This window comes from Pantherophis guttatus, chromosome 3 (genome assembly GCF_059756535.1).
Source record: "Pantherophis guttatus breed Tessera chromosome 3, ASM5975653v1, whole genome shotgun sequence".
NCBI lineage: Eukaryota > Metazoa > Chordata > Lepidosauria > Squamata > Colubridae > Pantherophis > Pantherophis guttatus.
This window is the reverse complement of record NC_142065.1, coordinates 86,809,970-86,837,273: the sequence shown is the minus strand read 5'-3', so window position 1 is coordinate 86,837,273 and position 27,304 is coordinate 86,809,970. Positions and strand designations below refer to the sequence as shown.

Genomic DNA, 27,304 nt, shown 5'->3' with positions numbered 1-27,304 from the left:
GATAGATATTTGTGTGTGTGTATATGTGTGTGTATATGTGTATATACATGTACATGTACATATACAGACACAGACACACACAAATATACATACACAGACATATACAACATATTTCCATAGCTGTCCATTTTATACATCTGTAATCTCAGATGGTTTACAAACAAGAATAAAAACAGTTAAGAGAATAAAAACCAGTACAAAAGGTTCTGGCAACATCTCCACAAACAACCTAACTGGGCTCCAGTCTTAAAGTATCCCAGGTCTTCAAGGCTTTTCAAAAGGCTAAGAGGAGAGGGCCTCCCACTCCCAGCTCTCAGGGGGTTATATGTTGTAAAGGAAAGGAGTTAATACCATGAAGGTGCCCCCCACCCCAGCACCAGCTGATATTATCTCCACCTTCCTCCTGAATATTTCATTAATACACTGAACTTGGTATAATACACCCATTTGGTGTACTGGTTAAGGCACCAGGCTAGAAACTGGGAGACTGTGAGTTCTAGTCCCACCTTAGACATAAAGCGTATTGGGTGACTTTGGTTCAATTATTTTTTTCAGCCCTAGGAAGCAGGCAATGGCAAACCACTTCTGAAATCTTGCTGAGGAAACGACAAGGATTTGTCCAGGTGAAGAACCATTTTGGTCTAGTGGTTAAGACATAACGTTAGAAATCAGGAGACCAAGAGCTCTAGTTCTAATTCTGCCTTAGGCATGAAAGCCGGCTGGATGACTTTGGGCCAGTCATTCTCTCTCAGCCCACAATGTTTGACTCAGGCAACAAGACTGTTGATCAATTCTTGTTGCAGCAATGGATCATCATTCTTGCACTTGTAGAATGCAGCACTTGTAGAAAACACTAAAAAATAAATAAAAATAAGCAAGTGCTCTGAGCAAGTGTTGACAAGCTAACCATTCAAAATATGAAACCCTGATTTAGTCCTCCTTTTCAAATCTGCCAGTGAGCATTCTGCATAAACAACTGATATTATGTTTTAAATAAAGCAAAGGAAAAAATGTTTACCTGAATATGCTTGTAGTGGGAGTTGGCAAGTTGCTATAAAAATTGAGAAAAAAATATATCATTTGAATTCTCTACATCACTCTAATAATGTTTCCATGTGTGTTGGCAGCATGGATGGTTGACAAAGAGTTAGTGGTGTGAACCCTTTTATTTCCCTTTCCAGATACAAGAAATACTTGTGCAGAAAGGTTTATTTAGCCAGCTGCAGCAATTTATATATTGCAAATTTGTCCACACATTTGCTTAGAAGAAATTGCTTGTGAGTGGATTGCATCGTTGTTATTGTTAATTACTCATCTTGCTTCTTATTTGTAGTGTTATTTGTAACCATTAAGATAAAGAGGATGATTCACCATTCCACTAATCTAGCATTTTTGAAGGGAGGGGAACAGCAGTTGCCTAAAAGCAATGTTTTCATAAGCAAGGGGACACTTCCAAAGGTATTGATGAAATATGCCATCAGACGATCCCTGGGCACTGTCTACTATAGACTCTACCTTCCTTAAAAATATTTTTGGCAAAGGATCCACTATCTAAAATTATGATTAAGTCCCCAATAAGATGTGCTACCAAGCCATTCCCAGGTATCTTGTTTATACTTACTATCTCTTAAGTAAAATATAAAACATTTTTGTACTTTTCTTCCCCAGATAGTTTGAACCTTGGTGTAGATCCAAAATCTCAAAAGGTTGCTGTATAACAGAAGTTATACAGAAGACTTCAGAGGGTTTATCTGATGCTATCCTTGGGGTTTCTGGCATGCCAAAAGGATTTGGACTGGTATATTTTTCTCTGTTAACTCTCTTAATATTTATTTAATAAACTCCTCTTTGGCATTTTACTCTGGATCAAGTCTATTGCTTTTGAACTGTAAGAAACCTGCTGACTCTCATCTGGCCACCATGTGCCAACACACAATGTAAGAAAGGTTTTGGAAGAATATTTTCATAGCGATTAGATGATAACTTTGGAATGAATGAAAGAAAATGGAATTTCTTTTCTTTAAAAATGTGACTTATTTGTAACTTATTGCATCTGTTACTAATGTACTTGAGTGTTTAGATTCAAAATACAATGTATTATGCAATGCGGGAGTTACAGAAAAATCTACATTCCCTATCCTTGAACACCCTGTCAATCCATATACTTTCTTAAATGCAGCAGTTAATTTGTATTTTGCGTGCTGGCTTCCTGCACATAGAGAATGCAATGTCTTTGTGTTTTATATTCATGTAGCATAAATCAACTACATAAATTCATTCTCATTTACAGGAAAGTGCATTCTTTGTGGGAGGTTGTGAACCAGTTTCTAGCAAAGTTTGAATAATAACTGTTTTTTTCAGTTCTAGGTTCAGTCTGGAAATATTGTATGTGAAAATTTGACATACAAGTGCTATAAAAATGTAATGTATGTAAAGAATGTAGAGAAAAAAAATATGTATGTTACCATTTTAGAAGTCCCTAAGCAGGCAGTTCATTTACAGAAATAATTTTACAGGACCAGAAAATTGAATGCATGAATTAAAAACAAATATTTCCAGAAGAAACTTTTATGGCACACTCACTTTACCTAATTTAGTGTATTTTATTGTAAAGGAATGTTTGTGTCTCAAGATGGCACAATTTCCCATTCATAACCTTCGCATGGTTCCCTACTATTTCGTCTCCTTTTTTTTTTCTTTAGTCCAGAAAAATTACAGAAGGAAAGATGGAAAGACCTTTTAAATGGAAGTATTAGAAACACATTGACTTGAGCCCAATTGGGGAAACAAGCATTCTTACCGATGTATATGTTTCACGCTGTGAAGACAGAAAGGATAAAAAAGAATAATTAAAAACAATAGTTACAAAAAAGCCTCTCTATTTGACTAGTAGCAAAAAGTTCTTTGCATGATCAATGAGTTGCAATTAGACATTCACTTTGCATTCTTTTACAGTAATAAAATTAAAGAATTAAATTAGTAGGGCTTACTTCAGGTGGGAAAGGCTTCGTAGGAGGATATACTACGACCTGTCAAAAATCACCACAGAGAAAAGTTTTGTTTAGATTTTGTTTAATAGAAAGGGCTGGAGTCCTTTAGAATTTATTTCTCTCTGTTATAAATTTGTTGTAAAAATTGAATGAATGGAAAAATTTCATTTGGAAAACCCCTCTTGTAAAAGCTTTTAATTTTTTAAACCAGGAAAAAAAAACTATGAAATGGGAGAGTGATTCAAAACTATTCTTCCCAAGTAACTGATATCTGGAAAATAAGAAGGAAAACCATATAATCATTTCCATTTTTCTGCCCAGTTGAACAGACTATTGTTAGTGTCATTTTACACAGAAATGATGGCAGGCTGCCTCATGAAAATCAGTGGGTGCCTAGTCACTGATTTAAATGAGAAAGTAGAATTGTAACTACAGTTATAGCTATGTGTATCAGATACTAGTGTCAATACTGCCTGAACAAACATAAAATGTGCTTCTGTATCCATAAAAGGGCAGCAAGTTAATGGCCATGGTATCTATTTAATGGGGGGTTTTCTCCTTTATTTGTCTGGCCTTAGATTCTATGCAATTTGGTGTGGATGGATGGGGGATTTACTGCTCCATCATAGGCAACCAAATATCTTAGCCCATCTTTTCATGAGCCTAATGTTAATCAATCTACTTCTAGTTTTAGCTTTAAATACAGAGGCAGGATAATGACTTAGATTAAAAACCAGAAGACAAGTTTGTTGCAAGGAATGGTTGCACTTTAAAAGAAGGTCCTACATAAGGATATTTCAGAGGTTTAGTTCAGAAAAAGAACCTACCTTCCCTTTATCTGAAATAGTTGAAACAGACTGCAAGAAAAACAAAAAGCTAGTATTATATTTTATCGATTATAACATCACCAGGGGGCATCATGGAGCAGTTTATTCCACCCCTTGGACAACAGTTCTATACAGAGGGATTTCCAGAAGCAAGGGGCATCCCATAGTCAACGCCCCTCCTCTTCATAACTCCCTCCTTGTGGAAATTCCTGGTTTCATACAGGAAAGAATGAGAAAGAATATCAATACAGCACTGCCTTGATCCTATTTTATTGTAACAGAGAGGGAGGGAAACAGTAACATTGTCAGCCTTTCCATATTCTCTTATTGCAATTTAGCCTATATCAATAAGGTAGACTTATATTTCTTGTGGTATCTGTTTCCTGACATGGTCTACTCTGAAAGGCTAGCAGTATACCGGTTTAGGAAACTTCTTTCCTTGGCTGCCTACATATTTTGGAAACCTTTAACATACCAATTGATTTCTTACCTGCCCATAACTGCTGCCGCCACTAGTGTCTATGCCTCCCTGCAAATAAAATAAAACCAACTGTAAATAGAACTGGTAGAATTTAAGAGATTCGCATTTATAACAGGGTGTTCTTGTTCATTAATGTTTAACTTAAATCTTTATCTAAGTTAGGATCCTAGAGGTTTTTAGATGTTTCTGGACTACAATTCCCACAATACTGATCTTTGGCTATGCTTGCTTATTGAGACCAAAGAGAGTGGGAGTCCATCTACAACAGTGGTAGGATTCAAAATTTTTTACTACCAGTTCTGCTGGCGTGGCTTGGTGGGTGTGGCATGGCTTGGTGGGTGTGACAGGGGAAGGATACTGTAAAATCTCCATTCCCTCCCCAATCCAGGGGAAGGTTACTGCAAAATCCCCATTTCCTTCCAATCAATGGGACTCGGGAGGCAGAGAATAGATGGGGGCAGGGCCAGTCAGAGGTGGTATTTACCGGTTCTCCGAACTACTCAACATTTCTGCTACCAGTTCTCCAGAACTGGTCAGAACCTGCTGAATATCACCTCTGATCTACAAAATTTATATATATTTTTAAATGTTTTAATATTTGTATTCTATGTTTTTTATCTTGGCTGTACACTGCCCTGAGTCCTCAGGGAGAAGGGCGGTATATAAATTGGAAATTAAATTAAATTAAATTAAAAATCAAGGAGCCCACAGCATTCCAATGTCTAAATCTTGAGAAAGAACTTTGGAAAATCCTTGGGAGAACTTAAATGGAATGATGCTTGAAATGCAGCATCAAGGTTATGGCAGGATACTTCCCATCCAATATTTTGCACTCTTCAGGACTGGATCTGGACCTGACTGATCTTATGATGACATTTTGGGTAGGGGCAGTTGATTCATTTCTTACTGTGCTCTTATTCATTAGAAATCGCAGCATGTTTTTTAAAAATTGTTTCAGTTCTGCACACCTTCTGGGTGGCCCATTGGCCCATTTCCCAACTCTTATTTTACTTTCTGGCTTCTGGACCCAGGTTTGCAGTACTTTTCTCAAGTCCGCAGATATTACAAGTACAGGAAAGTGGGTGCCAACTTGGGCTACTAGTAACTTCTTTTGTTTTCTTTTGGAGAATGTAGGTGAGGTGATTTCTGTTACTCCAGGACCAGCCTCCAGTTGGAGAGGAGAAAGCAGGATACTGGATGCTATTGGTCAACTGGAAAAGGAGAGTGAGCATTAATTGGCTCCTGACATTCTCTGTATTTCAAGATTTGCAGAAACAAAGATTATTATAGATTTTGCTTCAGATTTCTTTATGAAAGTTTCGGGAAAAGAAATATTGGTGTGGATGTGCTCATAATTTCTATGTGTGTATGTTTAGTTTTATGGCTTTTATATGTATCAGTTGCAACACAAATCGTTAAGCATAGGTGAAACTTTAAAAATTAATTTCTCCAACAGCATCATTCAAACAACAGGAGACTTACATCACCACAACCATATTTGTTGTAGACACTTGCAGTTCCACCCTGTATGAAAAATAGAGAATTAAATGAAGACACTTTACAAAATGTGAATATTTTGCATCCAGGATGAGGCTTTCATTGTTTTCATATAATGCTTTTGCTATAAAAATACCTGCTTCATTCTCAAAATATAGGCAACATCTAGGAATGTTGCCTAGATTTTCTAACTGTCTTCTGTTTGCCACAATTTCTGTGGTCCATTCTGAAGGGTTTTTTTTTTTTTAAGGAGCAAACAAAAAAAGTGTCATTATGTCTTGATTGTTAAGACTGGAAGCCAACTTTCGGAAAGCATCATTTGTGGAAATCTTTTGAAAGAGGGAATTTCTGGAAACACACTTTCCAAAATCGTTACTATTCTTGGAAGACTAGACAAGGCACATTCCAAATTCTATCACATCTGTAAGTCAAAAACAGTATCCTCCATTACACTAAGAAGGTAGAGAACTGAAAGCCTATGGAATACAATGGCCTTGCTGAAGTTATAACAATAACAATAGCACTTAGACTTATATATTGCCCCACAGTGCTTCACATCACTCTTTGGCTGGTTTACAATGTCAGCTTCTTGCCCTCAACATTCTGGGTCCTCATTTTACTGACCTCAGAAGGATGGACGCTTGAGTCAACCTTTAGTCCGTCAGGATTGAACTCTAGATTGTGGGCAAAATTAGCCTGAAGTACTACATTCTAACCACTGCACCACTAGGTCTCTTTGTTATGCTTTCCAAAGACTCATGCCAGTTTTTATAAGAGAGCATATATTCAATATTATCTGGTTTTAATTTGCCTTATTTGAAGGCAAAGATTAAATCATGGACAGGCAGATTTTGTTGTTCCTGTTACTGTTTTGAAGTCATGCGGTATCCTTATTTAGTTCATGTATTTCTTATATTTCTATCCTAGCTTTTTTCCCAGGGTCTCAGGGGAAATCCCATTGCCTATTTTTTTTTTTCAAAACAACAACAAGCTACATTGGGCTGAGAGCCCAAGTGATTGGCTCAAAGTCATCCGTTGAGCTTTCTTGACTGATGGTGGATTAAAATCTTGGCCTTCCTGTTCCTAATCTAGTAATTTAACCACTATTCCACAGTGGAAATGATGTCACCAAAACAAGTAAAGCTAGAAAATATTCGTCTTTTTCTTTCTTTTTGGGGAATTGGGAGATTGAATAAGACAACTATTTTAGGACTTATGTGGGGTGGGAGGGGAAATCACCTTAAAATGTGTGACTTGGCAATATAATCTAATTCAGGAGTGTTAAAAAAGGTGGCCAAACATGAAGCTTATGAGCTGTGGGTGGTCCATCTTTGGCCTAAATAAAAATGGGGAAAGTATATACTTACACCAACGCATCCAACCTTTTTGATGCTTCCCCCTTGGTAGATTAAGCCTCCCTAGAAAAAAGCAGTAACAGGTTATTCCTTTGCCAGTGGTTTCATTTACTATGTCAAAAGAAACTACAAGGTAATAGCAGAGTTTTACTATTGTTCATTTACTCTAAAGAAAAAGGCTTCCTTGAGAATAATTGTTGGTGACCTTGGCAACAAGGTGTATAATCTGGAAAAAAACCAAAGTTACTGATGTTGGTGCAGAAAGGGAATTAAATTAAATTATTGCTTGGGTTGATTTATTTGCTTTGCAGGTAAGGAAAAACCAGGAAGAAGATACAGTTTCCCTTAATCTATTTTCCAATATCTAAAATTAGGGATTCACAAATGGGGAATTCTAGTGATCCATAGGAGCCATGTAGCTCAAATGCCAAAGGGATGGCACTGCCTGTTGGAAATATGATAGTAGAAGAGTTTCATGGTAAACATGGTTTCCATATCAGTGAGGGTCTGACAAATAGATCATGGAGTGATCTATCAATCCGTTGATAGATCATTTTACTAACTGAACCATGTGCAGGGACAACCTAACCATATGCAAAAACCACCTTTTTCAGTTGAGTCTATTGAACACGACTTAATATTCTTCCTTGTAAACAGTTATGCCGATTTACCACTGTGTCCCTATAATTTTCCCTCCATTAGTTATCCAAGCCAATTTTCTTCAGGTTTGGATCCAAGCAGTTAAAATCCAGTTCTCTATAGAGAATTCTGCTTGGTATCTTTTGCTAATGTTATATTGAGCATTAATTGTATACTCTCAGCCCATCTATAGATATTATATATTTTTTGAAAATACATCTTTGTCTTAAATTAAACTTAACTTATTTATCTTTGAAAAGATATCATTGGTAATTTTACAGATCGTTCTTTTTCAGACAACTCCAGAAAGAAACATTTAGGAAAGAGAGAGAGAAAATAACTATTCTACACTGATCTATGTTGGATTTAGTCTGTTCCATCCAGGATTGTAGTACAGAAAGAAATAAACATTGTGGCTTAAGAAACACTTTTTCAAGCTCTTAATATTATTTTTTGAGTACAATGTAAAAAAATAAAAGTACATAATGTAAAACAATGTAGTTATAATCTCTCCTTAACAATCCTGAATGGCGCCACATAAATTTGTACAATTTATACAATTAAGGGATCATCGAGAAGTGTGATGCAAGTTATGGCAATTATTCTTCTGTAAAGTATTCTTCTCAACAATGTCTCTAATAATACGCCTTTGCCTAAACATAACTTAACATTGGGGAGGAGGGGGGAGGTAATTCTTACCTGTGATTGACTGCTACTACTCTGTGAGGAAGATATGGAACCCTGCAAAGAATCAGATCAGCAATTTATTCATAGAAAACTTATATACTGATAATAGCATAGTCAATATTTCCATGTCCTATCCTTTCTTGTGAAAGTCAAACAATACTCAAGATGAGTAAGCTCCCGTATAGGCTCTTTTTCATTTTCATATAGCTTATTCATCTTGAATATTGTTTCATTTGAAAAGCAGAAATTTATTTTTAATGCTAATTTAGATATAGCCATTTTGGGTTTTTTAAAGGACAGTATAATGAGGTCATAGTGAGGCCCGAAGACAGGCCCTCACTAATTTTTTTCATGTTATCTAGTAGCTTACAATCCCCTCAAAAAAAAAAAAAATGTGTATGTCAAATGATGCAGAGAATTATATAACTTAGCTTTTCTGACTTGACACCTACTAATTGTTCTGAACTACAGCTTTGGGAATTGCCTGCCAATCTAAGCAACCCCAGTCTAACTGGGAACCATAAACTTTCCAAATATGCCTGGTGGGCAACTGGAAAAACATGGTGGCCTAGTTGGGTTCTCAATCAAGGTCCTTCTTATGTTCTTGAAAAATTGAATAAATTACCCTGTGAAAATACACCAAGGCTTGGTGTGAGATATATATTGAAGGAATAATAATGCTTACCTGGGCACATTCACTGCCCCTTCCATAAGAACCACCCTAAAGTAATAAAATATTATTAAAATTCTAGAGATTTCATCAACACAATGCAACTTCAGGTTCAATAAAGTATCAAGAGAGCATAAATGAGCAATTGCTCCGAAAATATAGCCTGGTTTTTCATTAAAGCAGCTCAAAGCATTTGAAAATACAAATCAAATTTAAATACAGTAATATTTTTTTTTCTATCGACCATCTTTTTTTCTGATGTTCTTTTGTGAATTAGAGGATTGCACACTTTACCAAAGAGTGTTATAGGTATTTTATAATTCAGATTGCAAAGAAGCATAGAAGCAGGAAATGGGATTCATCTGTATTTTGCCCCACCCCTTATGTCTGTTTAGGAATCTTGCTTCTCTTCTTGTGCCATGCTGAAAAAATGCAGTATAGTAATATATTTAGCAGAGGAAAGGTAAGCTGTTACATAAATAGATTAGGAGTACCTTGTCATGCAATATATGCACTGCTTCTGGGAATTGACCCTGCATCTATGGGATCTACTGCCACTGCCAGTTTGGCAACTAAACCATTCATTTTTGCCTGGACTGAGATTCACTAGGAATCATAATGAAGACAATTTCCAATGGAAACATTGGAGCTCTACCGAGATTTAAAATGGACTATTTCCCCTGGCAATAATTTATGTCAACTCGTCTTACAGCGGGTTCCCAATTCCCTCTCTTTCTGTAGAGATTAAGTGCCGAAAATAATTTCCAGATGAAGCAGAGGGATGGGCTGCTGGCGATGTGGCAGTCCATCTCTTTGCAAATGTACAGAATTTTTGCAAACACAGAATGAACTAAATCTGACAACAGGAAGCAGGAAAGACATTAATTGGATGCTGCTTTTTGCAAAATTCCACTGGTCAGCTGGAGAATGCACCGTTCATCTCTTATAACATGTTCTGGATGCTGATGCTGATGGGAAGAGGATAAACACAAATCTCCTTGAGCCTGTTTCTGATTGAAAACGATGATGTTGAAGAGACTGGTGTGGTGCAATGTAATCTGGTTTCCCAGGAGAGAGGGACTGCATTCTGGAGGACAAAGAGGCTGCAAAGCTTGGAAAATTTGGTTGGCAGGAAGAGGTTTAAAATGGCTCCTCTCTTGTAATTGCCAGAATGTATCTACTACTATTATGCATATAATTGCTTTAGTCAGGCAAGATTCTGTCTGAAGGCGAAGAACAATAAAGGAAATTACTCAGAAGTAACTCTACATGTTGTTCTTGGTTCTTGAGGCCTGACACCTATGGCCTCAGATTTAAATATATTTACCATACAAATCAAGACTTCAATGAATAAGGGCAATTGTATGAAGAGAATTTAATCTGGAAATTGTTCAAGAATTCTTACCTGGCCACAGTTTACTCTTACAATAATGTTAGAAGACTGTAAAGACAAAATTAAAAAAAATGTTTTAATTAAAAAGCTTATGCCAAAATTTTCTATAGAGTCTGATTATTTCTTGATTTTTAGCATTTGACTATGTATCTGATGAAAAAATATGTACAGAATATTGGCCAGAATGGGTATGCCTGGAAATATTATAATCATATCATTCTGCAAATAATGCTACAGCCATAGTCATCTTTCACCAAATTACTTTGTATAAGTGATTTGGAATATATATACAGTATAGTTTATTTTTGTACCTCAATGCAAGGGGACTCTGAGCATAGACTCCGAGTGTTGTATATGAATATTAAGCAATAATTCAGTCAAAACTGAATATGATTAATTTCAGCTAAATAAATGTTTAAATTATGGGAGATTTAAGTATAGATCCAGCCTGTGGGTTGGGAATTTGACAGCCCTGCTCTACGATGTAATTGGAATTAAGAATGCTTAACCACAGTAGTTATACATAGCATGTTAAGTCTGAGTTATTTCTACAAACCTTCTTCCTACTTCTTGGTGATCCACTGGCTTCTTTGGCCACATCAGCTGCTTTGTTATCATTTCCTGTTACATTGGAACCTCTGGGGAAGAGGATTTTGTCGGATATAACAACCCAGTATCTTTCCGGATCTTGAAAAACAGTTGCTCTGCAAAGACAATATAATTTGATTAGATCATATTTGGATTATGAGGAATTTCTGAATTATGTTTTGTTCAACATTTTTTTTTAGAATCAACACACCATACAATATCAAGTATGCTATATAATAATTGAGAGCCAGTTTGGTCTATTGCAAGGGTGTCAAACTCACATTGTCACGGCGGCATCACATGATATATTGGGACTTTTCCCCCCCTTCGCTAAACTGGGTATGGGCGTGACCAGCCCTGGTCTAGTGGTTAAATCACCATACTAGAAACTGGGAACTGTGAGTTCTAATCCTGATTTAGGCATGAAAACTGGCTGGGTAGCTTTGGACCAGTTACTCTCTCTCAGCACAATTCACCTCACAGAGTGTTGTGAGGAAAATGGGAGGAAGAAGGTGTTTAGATATGTTTGTTGCCTTGAGTTTTTAATAAAAACAATAAAGGCAGAAATAAATAAATAAATAAATAAATAAATAAATAAATAAATAAATAAATAAATAAATGCCACAACATTTTAAATTCTATTATTCTAAAGTTATTTCTTTTATTTGGTTATTTATTTCCTTATCTTAAAATTATTTCAGAATACTAACATTATTTTATAACAATTTATTCTCGAAAACACTTCTTTATTTGATCATTTTTGCAGGCTGTTATTTCTGACTATCAAGATTTCCTCATATGATGTCTGTGGTGGTAGACTTTAAATCTATTGTTTTCTTTTAAATGGCCAGGGAGCCTTTATATATTTATATTCTCCACAAAATACATTCTTCGTGTAACGTTTAGTTTCATCATGTAGCAATACAAGGGATTTGGCACAGATTAATTGTAATGAAAGATGACATCTATGTATTTTTGCTCTGTTTACCTTTTTAACAATACCACATTAAATAGGTAAATAGGTGGCAAGCAATTTGTGAACAGACAAGGCTCAGTTGGCAGCTCCTTTTTTTTTTTTTTTTACTAAACCAAATTCCAAATTCCAAATATGTTCCAGTTAAAAATGACTGACTACCTCTGACATATGTAATAAATAATCTCACCAGGGACATCTGCAAAGGAAAATCAAAAAGGGCAAGATGGCAGCCAAAATTGCATGATTGTGGCTGCCATTTTGGTTTATTTGATATACACAGACACCCAAATAAACACACACAAACATAACTCTGATGCCCCTACATCTCTGTCTCAGACACAAATGCTGTATGCTATTAAGACAATGTAAATGCTTGGCTATAATTATAAACATAATTAGAGGATGTTTATGTTTGTGTCTATGTCTGTGCCTGTGTAGATGTGTGTATGCATGTGCACATATGTCTCTACACACCAATACACATACAAAGTATGTCAATGCTGACACAGATTCCTTACAGAATAGAAATCCTACATTGACATAAAGTTTCCTAATACTGTATGTACTTACACAAACTGAACCTTCTTAGCTTCTGGTGAAATCCAGACAGATGTAACATTATATTTCTCATCAGAGCTCTTGTGGATTAAAGTTGAATTCTAAAAAATAGAGATATATATTAGAAATGATGTATTGTATTATTTAGATTAGTGCTTCAGAAATGAGTACAATATGTATCCTAATTGCTACATTCGCTGGGGATAAGAGACCTTTAATCCAACATGCATATAGAGTTATTTCAACTTGATTTGCTCTTCTAAAGCCAAGAAATGCCGGAGACAGATGCTCTGAAGATGATATAGGAAAAAATGGCCTTTAAGACCACTGCAAACTGTTTACATCCTAGCATTGTCCTAGCTTATCTTCTCAGTCAGAAGTGCCTAGGCAATCTTAAAGTACAAAGCTTCATGCAAAACTTATAAATTACATTGCAGATAATTCTAGGATACATTCCAGATTCATAGGAGTTGTTGGCCTTCTCTTGTCCTAAGGAGCCAGCGGCTTGACTTCTTGAGATATGGCAACTGGTAATTTTTGAATGCTCCATTTGTGAAATTCAACAACACTTCTACCTCATAGAGAATATTGGAAGCCTTCCCACACATTAACTCTGTGCTTGGAGACTAATGACTGGAGTCTGAGATGGTAAAATAGACAATCAATTGTCTCATTATAATTTTTTTTAACACACACGATCAATACACATTCTAATTTGCTGTTAATGCCGCAACAGTGAGTCTATCACATACAGAATTCCTTAGAATTCTACAAAATTCTCTCCATGACTGAAGTTAGCATGTAGCATCAGAGAAAAATGAAGAAGAGGAAAAGAAAGCCCTTTCTGAATTTCCCTGTCAAGAAGATACCATTAATCTTTAAACAACTCGACTAATGTGCAGAGATTGTGTCCCATCATTCAGTGCTAATGGATCACACCCTTTTATTACAGAAGGAACCAATTCTTTTAATCATATCACACAGACAAACAGAAGGAATAAAGACATACCAGCAAATTGTAACAGTCATAGTTCTGTGTATTGGGGTCTATGGTTAGAAACGAGCCAATAGGGACATTTTTTTCAATGTCTCGAGCTTGTAGCATGAACCATTTGAATCCAGCATTTGACGTTCCTTCCAGATCCACTAAATGAGAAAAAGACCCCCAAACATTCATAAATATTATACATTATATGTTCTGTTCCAGTAGTATTAAAAAGATAATACATTCCCTGAAAATTTGGATAACTTTATCTGTAGCTGCTATATTTTCAATAATGAGTTTATTATTTACTTGTGGCTGTTGAATGATACTTCTTTTAAATATTAAATATAGGAATCTGATGTTAGTTTTATGACTTGGAAATTAATATTATATTAATATTATTTAATGTAATTAATTTAATTAATTAAATTTATATGCCGCCCTCTCCGAAGACTCAGGGTAGCTATATTATGAGTAATATTATATAATATTTATGACTTGGAAATTACTATTATATTAATGTTTAATATAATATTAAATATAGGAATCTGATGTTTGTTTTATGACTTGGAAATTAGGAGGACCATGCACACCCTGATTTATCTGTTTGAGCTTCATTCAGGAATAAAGGTTCATAATTGTGATTATACAGTAAGTACTGTGATGTAAGGAAGAGCCATTTAAATCTTAGGGGAGTCATTTTGTATTCTCCAATTACAACAGTTTAGTATGGTGGTTAAGGCACCAGACTAGAAACTGGAAGACCATGAATTCTAGTCCTGCCTTAGGCATGAAGCCAGTCAGTTTATCTTAGCCCTAGGAAGCAGGCAATGGCAAACCACTTTTGAAACATTACCAAAAAAACTGTAGGGATTAGTCCAGGCAGTTGCCAGGAGCCATGAAGTCACCCGCACTCCCACCCCAATTACAACAAAGCCCTCTAATAAATGAGTGGAGAGGTTGAAGCCAGATTAGCCTTTTGTTTTCAGAAAACACTGGGGTCCAGGAAAGGATGGAGGAAGTGAGTAAGAAGGCAATTTTTGATATCTACCATTCTTCTGGAAACATGGTAATGCAAAGGGATTCCCCAAACCCCCTAGAGCTGTTTTTGTAAGGCCTAGCAGGTTGCAGGGTAGGACAATGCTTGTAAATGCTCTTCTCTACTCAAGTATTGTTAAATGCTGGGTGTTTTGTATTTCTTTTATCAGATTGATCTAATCAAATGTCACATTAACATGTTCTATTTCCCCCCCCCAAAAAAAAAACTGGGGGAAAAAAAGGATGAAAAGATGCAGAAATCAAGATACAAAATATATGGAAAGTACCTTCAACTTCACTTCCTGGGTTATATTCCTCAGATGATACCAAAAGGTGATAGGGTGATGCAGATTCCTCTGGTTTAGTTAGGTTTGTTGACATAGTTTCACAGTCTATTGAAAAATTTGTGGATTGAAAGCTGAGGACTCCAGAGATTAAGACTCCGCTCAACAGAAGCGCAAAGAAATGGAATCTCCCCATCTTAAAAAAAGAAGCAGAGGACATCACAATAGATGAACAATACTGAGAGATAAAACCATTGATATCATAACAAATAACAGTGATGGCTGGCCCAGAGAATGAGATTATGCTAATATGATTGTGGGTGTGTGGATGAGGATGTGTCTCACCAGTGACAGCACATCATTACATATTTGGTTGAAAAACTATCCAGGATAACTTTTAGAATTTGTTTTTATTTTATTTGTATCCCGCCTTTATTGTTTTTACAAATAACTCAAGGCTACAAATATATCCAACACATCTTCCTCCTACTATTTTCCCCACATTAACAGCCCTGTGAGGTGGGTTGGGCTGAGAGAGAATGACTTGCCCAAAGTCACCCAGCTGACTTTCATGCCTAACGAAGGACTTGAACTCACAGTCTTCTGCTTCCTAGCCTGATGCCTTAACCACTAGTCCAAACTGGCTCTCAAAATTACAGGGCTATACCAGGGTGATAGACTATTCTATGAGGCAAACAATATATTCTGGGAAATGTCAGTAGCAAATCATTTCTGCACTGTTGCCAAGAAAATTATATTGATAGGTTCGAACAGTCACCAGGAATCAAACTTCACTTGGAAATTTTCACACATACAAATTCACAGAGGCTGTAATAATATGTTCAAGAGTCAAGTGAAAGATTATTAGTAGACTTAAAACTAGCTAACAGAGATGAGGTTTAAATCAATATATATTTAAAATATTCCAAATATTGATATCAAACAGTTCTTCAGATTACAGTACAAGAATTTTCACCACTGCCTGACTAACCAGCCTTTCTGCTCCTTCTGAAGAGTGTCTCAAACTTTCTCTGCATGCATCAGGTATACACTAGCACCTGCACTACAGGTTGGGACCCACCTAATGGTGTCAACAAAAAATATACTTCTCCATCTTTTTCAGTTAGCTCATCAATAGGTAGCAACCTCTGTCATTTGCCCATCTGAACTGGCTTGATTTAAGAAGGCGTCTTTAAATTTGTTTTTCTTAAAATCTGCCTAGAATGTGAATGATAGTGAATGGGATTGACAGCTGATCTCTCATCTATTTTCTAACCTGTGTTCAAAATATCATTGAGTGGCATAAAGCCTTAGTGAGACCACACCTGAAATACCGCATCCACTTTTGGTCACCACATTACAAAAAAGATGTTGAGACTTTGGAAAAAGTGCATTTTGTTATTGTCAATGCTTTAAATACTGCTTCAGTACTAGATATTTTTTGCAAAAGTTCCTATGAAAATATCAATACCATTTTAGAGCATTGGCTTAACATATTGTTGCACTCAATAGATAGTCATCTTTCTCCATAAGATTTCTACATTTCTCTTTAGTGAGGTCTGTCAATACATCATACTATCTGCATGGCAGACAGTCATAAAAAAAGACACAGACCTAAACCTGAAGTATTGTATTGTCTGCTAAAGCCCAGATTCTATTCTACTAGTACACTTTCAATAGTGAGACATTTTGTGAAGTGGAATGAGAGAAATGCATATACAGTTGGCTTCTATGAAATTAGAATGCCTAATTTTTGTTCCCTTAATTTTAGCAATCCTGTGAAACTCTCTTCACATGTGAAATTTAATGGGTAATTTACTGTGACTTTCTTAGCCACTTCCCTTTGAATCATTTATGTGGCCACATTTTTCTAAGACTCACAGAACTGCTTCAGAAACTGCTTCCCTGCTATCTCTTCAAGTATGCATAAAGTCAGGAGCAATTTGTAGAGAGTTGGAAAAAAGACACAGTGCTTTATTAATTTGAAGAAAGATATTCCATATGTGTTCACCCATGTTGCAAATCTCCTTTTTATAATGCTTCACATAGCCCTGATAATTTCTGAAGTGTACAAATGTAAGTTACTTCTGGCACTTATAAATAATTTCTGAAATGGGTCCTTTTCTATCTAGTGGAGTTATCTGGTTATTCTAGTTAGATTTATTAGAATTCTAAAATACAGTCCATCCAACAAGGAACAATAATGGTCACACACATTTCAAAAGCATTCAAGATACATGCAAAAGTAATGTATCCTGATAAAGTCTAACAGCCATTACCAAAACAATCAACTGATGCAAACTATCTGACAATTTTTCGTCGGGCCCTGAAAACCTATTTATTTCAACTAGCTGGGCTGGCTTGAGTTTAATTTTAAATTGATTTTAAATTGGGTTGTTTTAATTTACGGCCAAAATATTTAATTATTTTAATACTGTTTTTAAATTTTGTATGCTCTGTTTTTACTTTGGCTGTGCACCGCCCTGAGTCCTTTTTGGAGAAGGGCGGTATAGAAATTTAATTAATAAATAAATAATAAATAAATCCCAACTTCACAAAAAACACAAGCAAAACACCGAATCAAAGAAGTGTAAGAACAGTAAGAAGAGTTTTGCCATCTTAGATTGCCTATATAGAGGTTTTTTTTGTTTGAAAGTGGAATAATCACTAGAATGCTTGGGCTGTAACCTTAACTTTTTTTGCTATTAAATATTGCTAATCAGAGCCTGATAATAAGTTGCATCTTAAAATCTTAAAGATTAACCAACAGATTGCATCATGAATACACAACAATCTTTTCCATGAGATGTGCATTCCATGGAATGGTCTTATCAGTTGGGTGATTGAAAAAACTGTTTTCTGGAGTAAATTTACACTGAAAAAAGAAATCTTGTGATTTTGTGAGCCAATCAATAGAAACCAAAGAGATCTGCATAGGAGGCAACAAACCAACCAATCAATGTGAGATCAGACTCCATTTTTTACCTAATGTATCTGTGAGGGACTGTGAGAAACATATCATTTTCTTCAACCCCCCCCCCCCACACGCACACACACAGCATCACCACAGCTAAGTAGAAGCACATGGCGTACATGTATAAGTTATCAGAGCCAATCTCTGGCTACTCCAATAAAATCTGGAAAACTGCCCAATCAGGTTGAAAATAATGACTGAACAGATCAATGGATTTATTTAGTTTCAGCTCAAATTCTCAACTTTCTATTTCAGATGCAAAGCCCTTAGCAAACAATAATCAATGGGTTACTAAACATTTCCAGAAGAGATTCCAATACTGCATTTGAGGTGTGTGAACAGAAACCAAGGACACAATAAACCACTGTCAGTAATTAGATGCAGAGATTGTGAAAATTCTTGAGTAAGGAATTAAATTACACCATGGGTAGAGCCCAGGAAGAGTTGTTTAGGCTTTGCAGGTAGTACAGTCAATACAAGGGAATGAACAATTGGATGGTTGTTGTAGAAACAATTGTTCCTATCAGGAGTGGGAAGGACAGAGATTGTTTCACCTGAGGTTGCCAGGAGAAATGACACTCACGTGGGAGTTTTTGCTTGTGTTTATTCAAGTATCAGTGCAGTAGGTGTGGTTGCTCACTTTCCTGCAGAGATATTGACCTGGCCTGCCTCTAATTAAAATGTAAGTATAGCACGTGGGTGCTGATCTATTACAGGCTGTGATAAACAACGATTTAATATGAGCTTGTCTTTTGTTATTCAGATGTTTCTTTTTGACTCATAATAGAGGTACTGTAATATATTCCTCTCTTCTTTTCCAAAATGTAGCATGATAGCAAAGTGAATTGAGAAATAAGAAGTTAAACATTATTCCACCCTGAAAATGTTACTTTCTAGACAGAAAAGGGATAAAATAAAAACAACCCCGACTCCATCCCCAAAACAATCCTCATTATCTTCAACATAATCATTCTAAGATGCTTTGTATGTGCAAATAAAATATGTGTACTTTATTAACACAATATGAAAGGAAGGATATGGGCAGCTCTTATGTGGAATCATTTATTTGGAAATTATAATTAGCTCCCTGTTGAATATTCACATGGGAACCCATCTGACTGCCTAGGCACTGTGTGTGAAAGGAGCCTGTGGTACATCAGATTAGTTAACATTACAATTCTACATTGAATGGAAGAAAACAAGAACGTATTGTTCTACTTGACCTCCTCTTTTTAATGGATCTGAGACACTGCTTCTTAAATGTATCAAACCCAGCAAGATGGCATGCCCAATTTTCTAAATAAAATCAGTACCACAACTTCAGGCTCTGGGTGTTGAATTCTATGCAAGAAGTGACATTTGCAAATTTCTGCATAGATCTGTGGGGATAACAACCATAGGAGTGATAGGGCATTAAGCAGGGAGAAGTTCAGTGCAATTGTTCTTGCACATGTCATGATGGATTGATTTAAGGAAGAAGTAATTGTCTGATCTGGCTAGATGACCCAGAACAATGGAAGAAAAAGTCAATTAAGAAGAATGTCCATTGACATAACTGTATGGAATCCTATATGGCAACAACATAATGTTGTTATAGTTTAAATCACAAACAGAATAATTATCTCTACAACATGTAGTTGTAGATATTCGAGATCTGAATATTGCACAAACCTGTACATTTATCAAAAGGCCATCTGAACAGAGCTAATGAAAATGTTTGCATCAGGCCTTCAAAAGATTTTACAGTAAAAGGTTATTGTGCCACCTTCAAGACTCATACTGATAAATCCTCAAAATCTTACCTTTTCTGAGAACTCCAGAGGAGAGCTTCTTCTTGTCCTTTTGTCCTTATAGCCAATCTGTAAAAAAAATGCCTAAAGTTAAAATTTTGCCATGTTTTTAATTGATTCGAATTTTTTACCTCAGGTTTATATCATCACACACATATACTGTAGTTGTCCCAAACTGTAGCTCTATATTTAATTTACATGGTCATTCTCCTCTCTTTTTCATTTGTTTAGTTGTAGACAAGCACATACATACATAATTACAAACTCAAAAACACTCTTTTTGCCTTTTTTTAAAGCTATTTTTCCAGTAGCCACTCTTGCTCTGTTTCCCACATCTCCATACACTTAGATCAAACCACCTCACTGATGTCAGTAAATATATTGTAATTTATTATAAATATGGTGTTGGACAATTTTGGAGAAGCATGTCCCACATATCTGGAAGCCACTAGATTGAGGATGGCTAAAAACAAGGAAGAATTTTGCCTTATTTCCTTTGCAAGCAAAGGAAATTCAACAATCTGATAATTTTTTTTAAAAAAAATCTCTTTTGCACATGAAGGAGACCTGAATGGAACATTAACAGTAATAAAAAAATTATTGAAACATCTAGCTATCCTCCTCTCAGAATTACATGACAGTGAGATTGGTGGCATATAAATTTAATAAATAAATATTCTCTCACCTTATATTTCTCAAAATCTGCCTCTAGTACTAAGATTGCTAAACTAGCCAAGTTTGCTAAAGTTAGCTGAAATGGCTGCTCCAAGTGGGAACTCGAAATTCTCATTTATTTGCTCATACAAAAGAGATTGTGAAAAAATTCTCTCTTATAGCAAAAGCTTCACATACTTGAAATTTAAAGATGAAATTTAAAGACTGCAAAGTGAAGAATCTTAAGACATTACAATTCCTATGAAAATAAGAATTCATATAAAGTAGAATTTTTGCATAGAATTACACATGATGCTTGCATGCTACAGTATTTTTGAATTCTTGATTTAGGCCTGAAAAGAAGAATTGACAAATCAAAAATACGAGATGTTCATACTTTTTCTCATAAACTCTTAAAATGGATGAGGCTGGGAACAGAATACAGGCATTGATTTTTGAACACTTGAGAGACAACAAATATGACTAGGAAACCTGCCATGCATTTACCTTTCATTTTAGAACTACATACATATCTTTTTGCCCTTGCCTTTTCTGTTATCAAACATCTATTCTAAACATGCACCCACTTATAATTTAGCCTGACCTTATACAATGCAAAGTAATTAATATGTTAGTTCTTCCGGTGTAGGAAGCTCTGCTATGAATATTTTCATCTCTATGAACAAACGCCAAAAAAAATTCAGAAAAGAGTCCAATCAAATATCACCATGATTTAACCAAAGTTTCTTCAGATTTTTACATTGATCCAAATACAGTGTGTAGGCTTCCAAAAACTATCCAATTCTCTGTTCAGTTTAAACTTTTCTGACCCCTTTGCAAATCTTCTGGAATAAAATCATTGCAGATATCCAACAAGCAACATGCCATTTTGAGAAACTAAAGCCAATCAATGAAATTGGGTCTCTTGCCACTCTCATTCCAATGATTCCACCCAACTCACCTTGTTTCTGGAATCCTGATCAGCAGGCAGCAAGCCTTGTGGTCAGTGTGCAGCCCTGGAGTGCCTGAGCTTCAGGAAAGGATGGCAAAGAAAGCATCAAAGAAGTGACTGGATCTACCAATCACAACCAGGGTGGAGAAAGGCAGCCAGCCAATCAGTGTTAGCAACTCCTGGAAAATTAGGGTGGAACATCCTTCATCCCTGTGTGGCAAGAGCCATTCCAATTATTTATGAGTCATGCTTTTTTCTGAAGTTAAACCTCTTGAATTGAAACTCATTAGATTAAAACGAATGAAACAAGGGATTTGTATTGCTTGTGGAAAGCAATAAAAAACAAAGTATCTCAGATAGTTAACTATTGCATTGGGACATCACACGGACAAATTCTTTCAGATCTGCATCCATTTTACACATGGATTATTTTTTATTTTATTTTTTCAATTTATATGGCTGCCCATCTCAACCTCATGATTCTGGGCAGTGAACACAAGTTAAAAACATAACAGTAGCATACAGTAGACCAGTGGCTCCTGACCTTTTGGGCACAAGGGACCAGTTCTGTGGAGAAAGGTTTTTCTGAAGACCGGAGGAGGCATGGTTTTGCATATTGCGGGTGGGGCTTCACTTGTTGTGTGGACCAGTTGCTGGCAAGCCGCAGACTGGTGGCAGCCCACGAACCGGAGGTTGGGGACCCCCTGCAGTAGATAGCCAAGATAAAAATTACTACAAAATCATCAGAATAATCTCATGGACTGTCCCATATGTTTCAATCCCGATACTTGGTGACATGGAGCCCTCCACAAAAGACCAATAGGATTGGGACTATCCTAATCCCTGGCAGAGAGGTGGATGAGGTACAAAAGAACAGATACACTTTCTTCTTGGATCCTGCCAGCCTTTAAGAGAAGGGACTCGTAGCATGCCCCTCCTACCAGAAATGATGGTGTTTTTGCTGCCAGAATAAAGAATAGGGTTAATTTCTATTCCTCACATTTTTTTACCTCTTAACTTGGAGATAAGACTTGTAAACCATTTCATGGATCAGAATGCAAAGAGAGGAGAGGAGAAAGGAGGAGAAGGTCCAGAGCAGCTAAAAAGTTACATTTAATGCAACGTATAAATCTGGAAATGAGCTAGCAAGCGTTTTAGACAATATACCCCAAAGAGGAATGTTTAAATACTGTATTGTATTTTCCATTACCCCGAAACTCTGTAGTTTACAACTGTTATTTTAGCAATTGTTATTTACCTTTTTACAATTTATTTTAAGTTTACATGAAAACGAAACTGGAGTACCCCTCAGCAGTTAGGTTAAAAAGGAAGATTTATGTTCAATGTAATATCAGATAATCCCAAAACAGTGTTTCAGTTCTAAAAAACTAAAATTATTTTTAAAATGCTGTCCCCCCAAGAAAGACCTTTATCTGTTGCCAAGACTAGAATATAATCCTGTTACAATTGCATGTTACTGATCCCAAAGAAAAGTTAGCTCGTAATCCAGATTGATTTTATGCCATCAGATATGTGCTCAACTCTGAGTGACTACCTAAATTCCAATCCACATAGGGATAGTTAAATACAGGGACTCCACGGGGAATCAGATAGGCTAATGGAAGCTACATACATAATTCTCTAGTCTTTCCCAACATCCTTGGGAACAGCAGTGCTCAGATTTAATGAGCTACGAAGGCCTTCATAAAAAGATGGAAAGCCAATCTATTCCACATAAATTAGCAGAAATGGTGTGATACAGGGGTAAAATTCAAAATTTTTCCCTACCGGTTCTGTCAGCATGGCTTGGTGGGCGTGGCAAGGGAAGGATATTGCAAAATCTCCATTCCCACCCTACTCAAGGGCCAGCCAGAGGTGGTATTTGCCGGTTCTCCGAACTACTCAAAATTTCCGCTACTGGTTCTCCAGAACCTGTCAGAACCTGCTGGATTTCACCCCTGATGTGATACGATATCTTAGTCTACCCATAAAATTATTTGGGAGATGTTACAGCTCAAGCAAGTGTGGTCACTTCTTAAGCACCTGAGCTGGTATATCAAGAATGAGAGCTGGATTCCTTGTTAATTTATTGTTTGGTGGGGTTTTGCTGCAAAAAGAAATGGGAAGAAGCATTTTTGTGTGCATGTTTAATTTTAGGTACTATGGACATAATTATTTCATTTTAATCAAAGTTATATAGATACTCATCTCAATAGAGGCTTCTAGGCAGCTTACATACAGAATACGTTTTTTAAAAAATTAGCAAAACTATGCAGCAATTTAACAGAAGAAAAACAACATAAAACCATGTAAAAAGATCTATAAGAACAAAATTCACATGAGGGATGGAAGTGTCAAATATGTCAAGCATGCAAATGTCTTGAATCTGCCCTGTATATTGTTAATACATAAAGGAATCAACTTCACACTGTCAGCACAAGAGGTTTGGTTGGATTCTGTATAATACTCAATATTTTTGAAATATATAACAGGTTAGAAGGGACCTTGGAGATTTCTGGTCCAAACCCCTGCTTAGGCTGGAAATACCATTTCAGACAAATGGTTGTCCAATCTCTTCTTAAGAACCTCCAGTGTAAGAACCTCCAATTAATTGTTCTTACTGTCAGGAAATTTCTCTTTCTATAATCCTTTGATATATCTATCAAGATATGTGTCAAGATATCATCTTTTGACACACTTCTGCAAGTTGTGTCCCAGACCTTGTGAACTCTGACTGGTCAAATAGATGCTGCAGAAACACCCATATTCAGAAACAAACAAGGGGTGAAAATAGAACATTAATGCATTTATCAAAGCAATTCTCCCAAAAAAGCAACCTGTGTTGCGAACTTTTCACTTCTTCTTCTTCTTCTTCTTCTTCTTCTTCTTCTTCTTCTTCTTCTTCTTCTTCTTCTTCTTCTTCTTCTTCTTCTTCTTCTTCTTCTTCTTCTTCTTCTTCTTCTTCTTCTTCTTCTTCTTCTTTTTTTTTTGTGAAAGATTAAAGCTAAAATACATTGCATTCAGGACTGGCACAAGAAAATTTGAAGTACCTGCCATTTCAGCACAAAAAGAATTTGATTGGACTATCATATTTATCTCGATTGTAGGAGAACAATTTAGGTGTCTAAGAAGGATTTTAGAATAGCTTGGTACAGCTGTCACTACTGCCCAAACATCCATCAAATGAGGCAGTTGTCTCATAGGTGGGCCAGTCCTGATGAAGTTTAAAAAAATTGACATCACTGCCTGCACTAGATCGTGTGTATCATTGAGAGTATCATCATGTTATGAAGTGATCTATAATTGCGCTGTGACATTATGAACAAGCTGGGTGAGGTTTAGGGCAGATACCTCTTCTGGCTGTATCAGCAAATTTTAAATATTTGAGCCTCTTCTCTATCTCAGAGGAACTTATTATTAGTTTTCATTATGCAGTTTATGGCAACAGCATCTTTTTTAGCACCACTAGCTACTGTGTATATTGAGAATAATCAGATTATGGCTTTCTTGCTAGGACTTCCATTATGCCATCTCATGTCTCTGAGAGTTTGAAGTGCTTTACTATCATCAATAGGATGATACAGTCTTTCTGAGTGAGTGTGGATTATTAGGCTTTGTTAATCCCAAATTTACATTTCAACACACGACTCAGCCCTGAAGCCAGGGCTAACCCGTGATTAAGAAGTCTATCATATTCCTTCCTGTGTGAGGAAAAAAAAAGAGTTCCTCCCTAAAATGATCCTTCTGCTGATCATTCAAAGGATCAAAGATGTTTCCCTCTTTTCTTTTCTTTTTTTTTTACAAATGGCTACCTGTGCAGAGATACATTCCCACTTTGAGCAGTTATCAAGGGAACTGGTGTGAAGAAGGAACTCTGGGACTTCTATGAATTGGTTAATTTGGGATCAATGAAACTGGGAGGTTTTCTAGTGGTTACTCAGTAATCTGGACAAGTGAAAGAGATGTAGCTCTTAACAATTATACCAATGGATAGTCCTTTTAGCATTTATAGGACTGTTACATTCGGGGTTGTACAGTACTTGAAGACATTCGTGCAAAAAGAGCTTATTCTAGCCAATAAATTGTGATTAAATATATAAATAGGCTAATTCTATTGTTTGTTTTCTTCCCTTCTCTATTCTTCCAGATGTAACGATTCTTTTTTTTTTTATTCAAGGAATATATTTTAATGGTACTCTATTTCCTTGCAGTTTGTTTGAATAAAATATCATAAGCCTTACCCAAGATGTTCCTGAGCCACAACATTGATCTAAATCTATTCCTTTTGAAATCGCTAAAGAATTATGGCATTTTGTAGTATTTGTGTATTTGTAAACATAGAGGCACAACAAATTATTGTATATCAGATAATCCAAGAAACACCATCCTTCTTTAAATCCTGTGAGCTTGTGAAGCTCACATCTACTAGCTACCCATGTAAATCTCTTAGCCCCGTTAAAAATGAGGCATCTCTAACCTCAATGGAAGTTCTGTTATTTCTCATCATATAGAGACACTTAGATCTCTATTTGACATAGTTTTATGTAAATGATGAACAATAACTGCCCATCACAACAGGAAACAAGTAAGACTTTATGTAAAGGGAAATGCTTGGTGATGCTGGGTGCTTGATTGCATTCTTGAACAACTGACCCAATACATTTCAGTCTGGAGGGGCAATAATAGCTGAATCTGTCTGAATTGGGCATTGTGACTTTAAGTTGCACTGGTCTGAAGATAGATTGAAAGCTACTGAGTAAGTAAGTAAGTAAGTAAGTACAAAGTAAGTCTAAAATAGATATATTTCACTCGTACTTAACATAAGCAATAAGGTCCTGCAGGAGAGAGTTACCCCCAGTATAGTAGTAAGTTCATTGGCTCTCAGAAATGTTAAATTGCAGTTTAGAAAGTCTTGCCTCGGACTAAGAAAAATCATATTTACTTTTGTGGGCAGCCCTGTTTAAAGACAATGACATCAGCAATAAACTGTCCTTCAGACCATCACTCATACACCAGTCACCACATTCTACATGAGGCTGCCCTTGAAATCCACCAACTTCAGTTGGTCCAGAATGCCGTATGCAGGTAGTGATGGGCACACCTTAGTATGCTCATATATTCTACAAAGAGTGCAGAGAAGAGCAACAAAGATGATTAGGGGACTGGTGGCCAAAATATAAAAAGAACAGTTGCTGGAATTGGGTATATCTAGTTTAATGAAAAGAAGAGCTAGGGATGACATGATAACAGTGTTTGAATATCTCAAGGGTTGCCACAAAGAAGAGGGAATCAAACTATTCTCCAAAGGATCTGAGGGCAGGACAAGAAGCTACGGTTGGAAACCAATCAAGGAAAGAAGCAACCTAGAACGAAGAAGAAATTTCCTGACAGTTAGAACAATTAGTCAGTGGAACAACTTGCCTGCAGAAGTTGTGAATGGAAGTTTTTAAGAAGAGATTGGACAACCATTTGTCTGAAGTGGTGTAGGGGTTCCTGCCCGAGCAGGGGGTTGGACTAGAAAACTTCCAAGATTCCTCTCAACTCTGTTACTCTATTCTATTCTATTCTATTCTATTCTATTCTATTCTATTCTATTCTATTCTATTCTATTCTATTCTATTCTATTCTATTCTATTCCTCTGCTTCAGAAGCTGCACCAGTTACCAGTTTGCTTCCAGGTGCAATTCAAGGTGCTGATTGTTTCCTATAGAGCCTATCCGGCATAGGGCCTAGTTACTTGTGGGGCCACCTGTCTCCCATAGAATCTGCCTAGATAACTTGATCCAGCAGGTTTGATATGCTTTGGACTCCTTTGATTAAGCCATATCATCTATTGAGACCCTAGAAGCATGCCTTCGTCGCAGCATGGTATAATGATCTGTGAGAACGTTCTACCTTGAGAGACAGGAAGAGGAAGAGGAGGAGGAAGAGCCACAAGTTAGGCAACAGCGAGATAAGAGGCAGCT

General features: G+C 36.3%; 1 protein-coding gene across 2 annotated transcripts in view; it reads right to left on the bottom strand.

The window, feature by feature from the left end:
• The window catches only part of LOC117677337 (uncharacterized), an 88,838-nt gene extending 67,313 nt beyond the window's left edge, over positions 1–21,525 (bottom strand). Inside the window, exons 1-16 of one of the 2 annotated variants that reach the window (XM_087889988.1) lie at positions 21,348–21,525; positions 19,745–19,801; positions 14,972–15,164; positions 13,671–13,807; positions 12,674–12,762; positions 11,096–11,243; positions 10,552–10,587; positions 9,162–9,197; positions 8,489–8,530; positions 7,163–7,213; positions 5,781–5,822; positions 4,308–4,346; positions 3,818–3,847; positions 2,991–3,029; positions 2,801–2,818; positions 1,019–1,051 (exon numbers count right to left, since the gene is read on the bottom strand). In XM_087889988.1, the coding sequence (XP_087746114.1) occupies positions 1,019–1,051; positions 2,801–2,818; positions 2,991–3,029; positions 3,818–3,847; positions 4,308–4,346; positions 5,781–5,822; positions 7,163–7,213; positions 8,489–8,530; positions 9,162–9,197; positions 10,552–10,587; positions 11,096–11,243; positions 12,674–12,762; positions 13,671–13,807; positions 14,972–15,164 (933 nt within the window). In that variant the 5' untranslated portion in view covers positions 19,745–19,801; positions 21,348–21,525. The remainder of the gene's footprint in view (positions 1–1,018; positions 1,052–2,800; positions 2,819–2,990; positions 3,030–3,817; positions 3,848–4,307; positions 4,347–5,780; positions 5,823–7,162; positions 7,214–8,488; positions 8,531–9,161; positions 9,198–10,551; positions 10,588–11,095; positions 11,244–12,673; positions 12,763–13,670; positions 13,808–14,971; positions 15,165–19,744; positions 19,802–21,347) is intronic. The other variant, XM_087889987.1, reaches the window with a different exon arrangement.
• Positions 21,526–27,304: the final 5,779 nt, after the last annotated feature.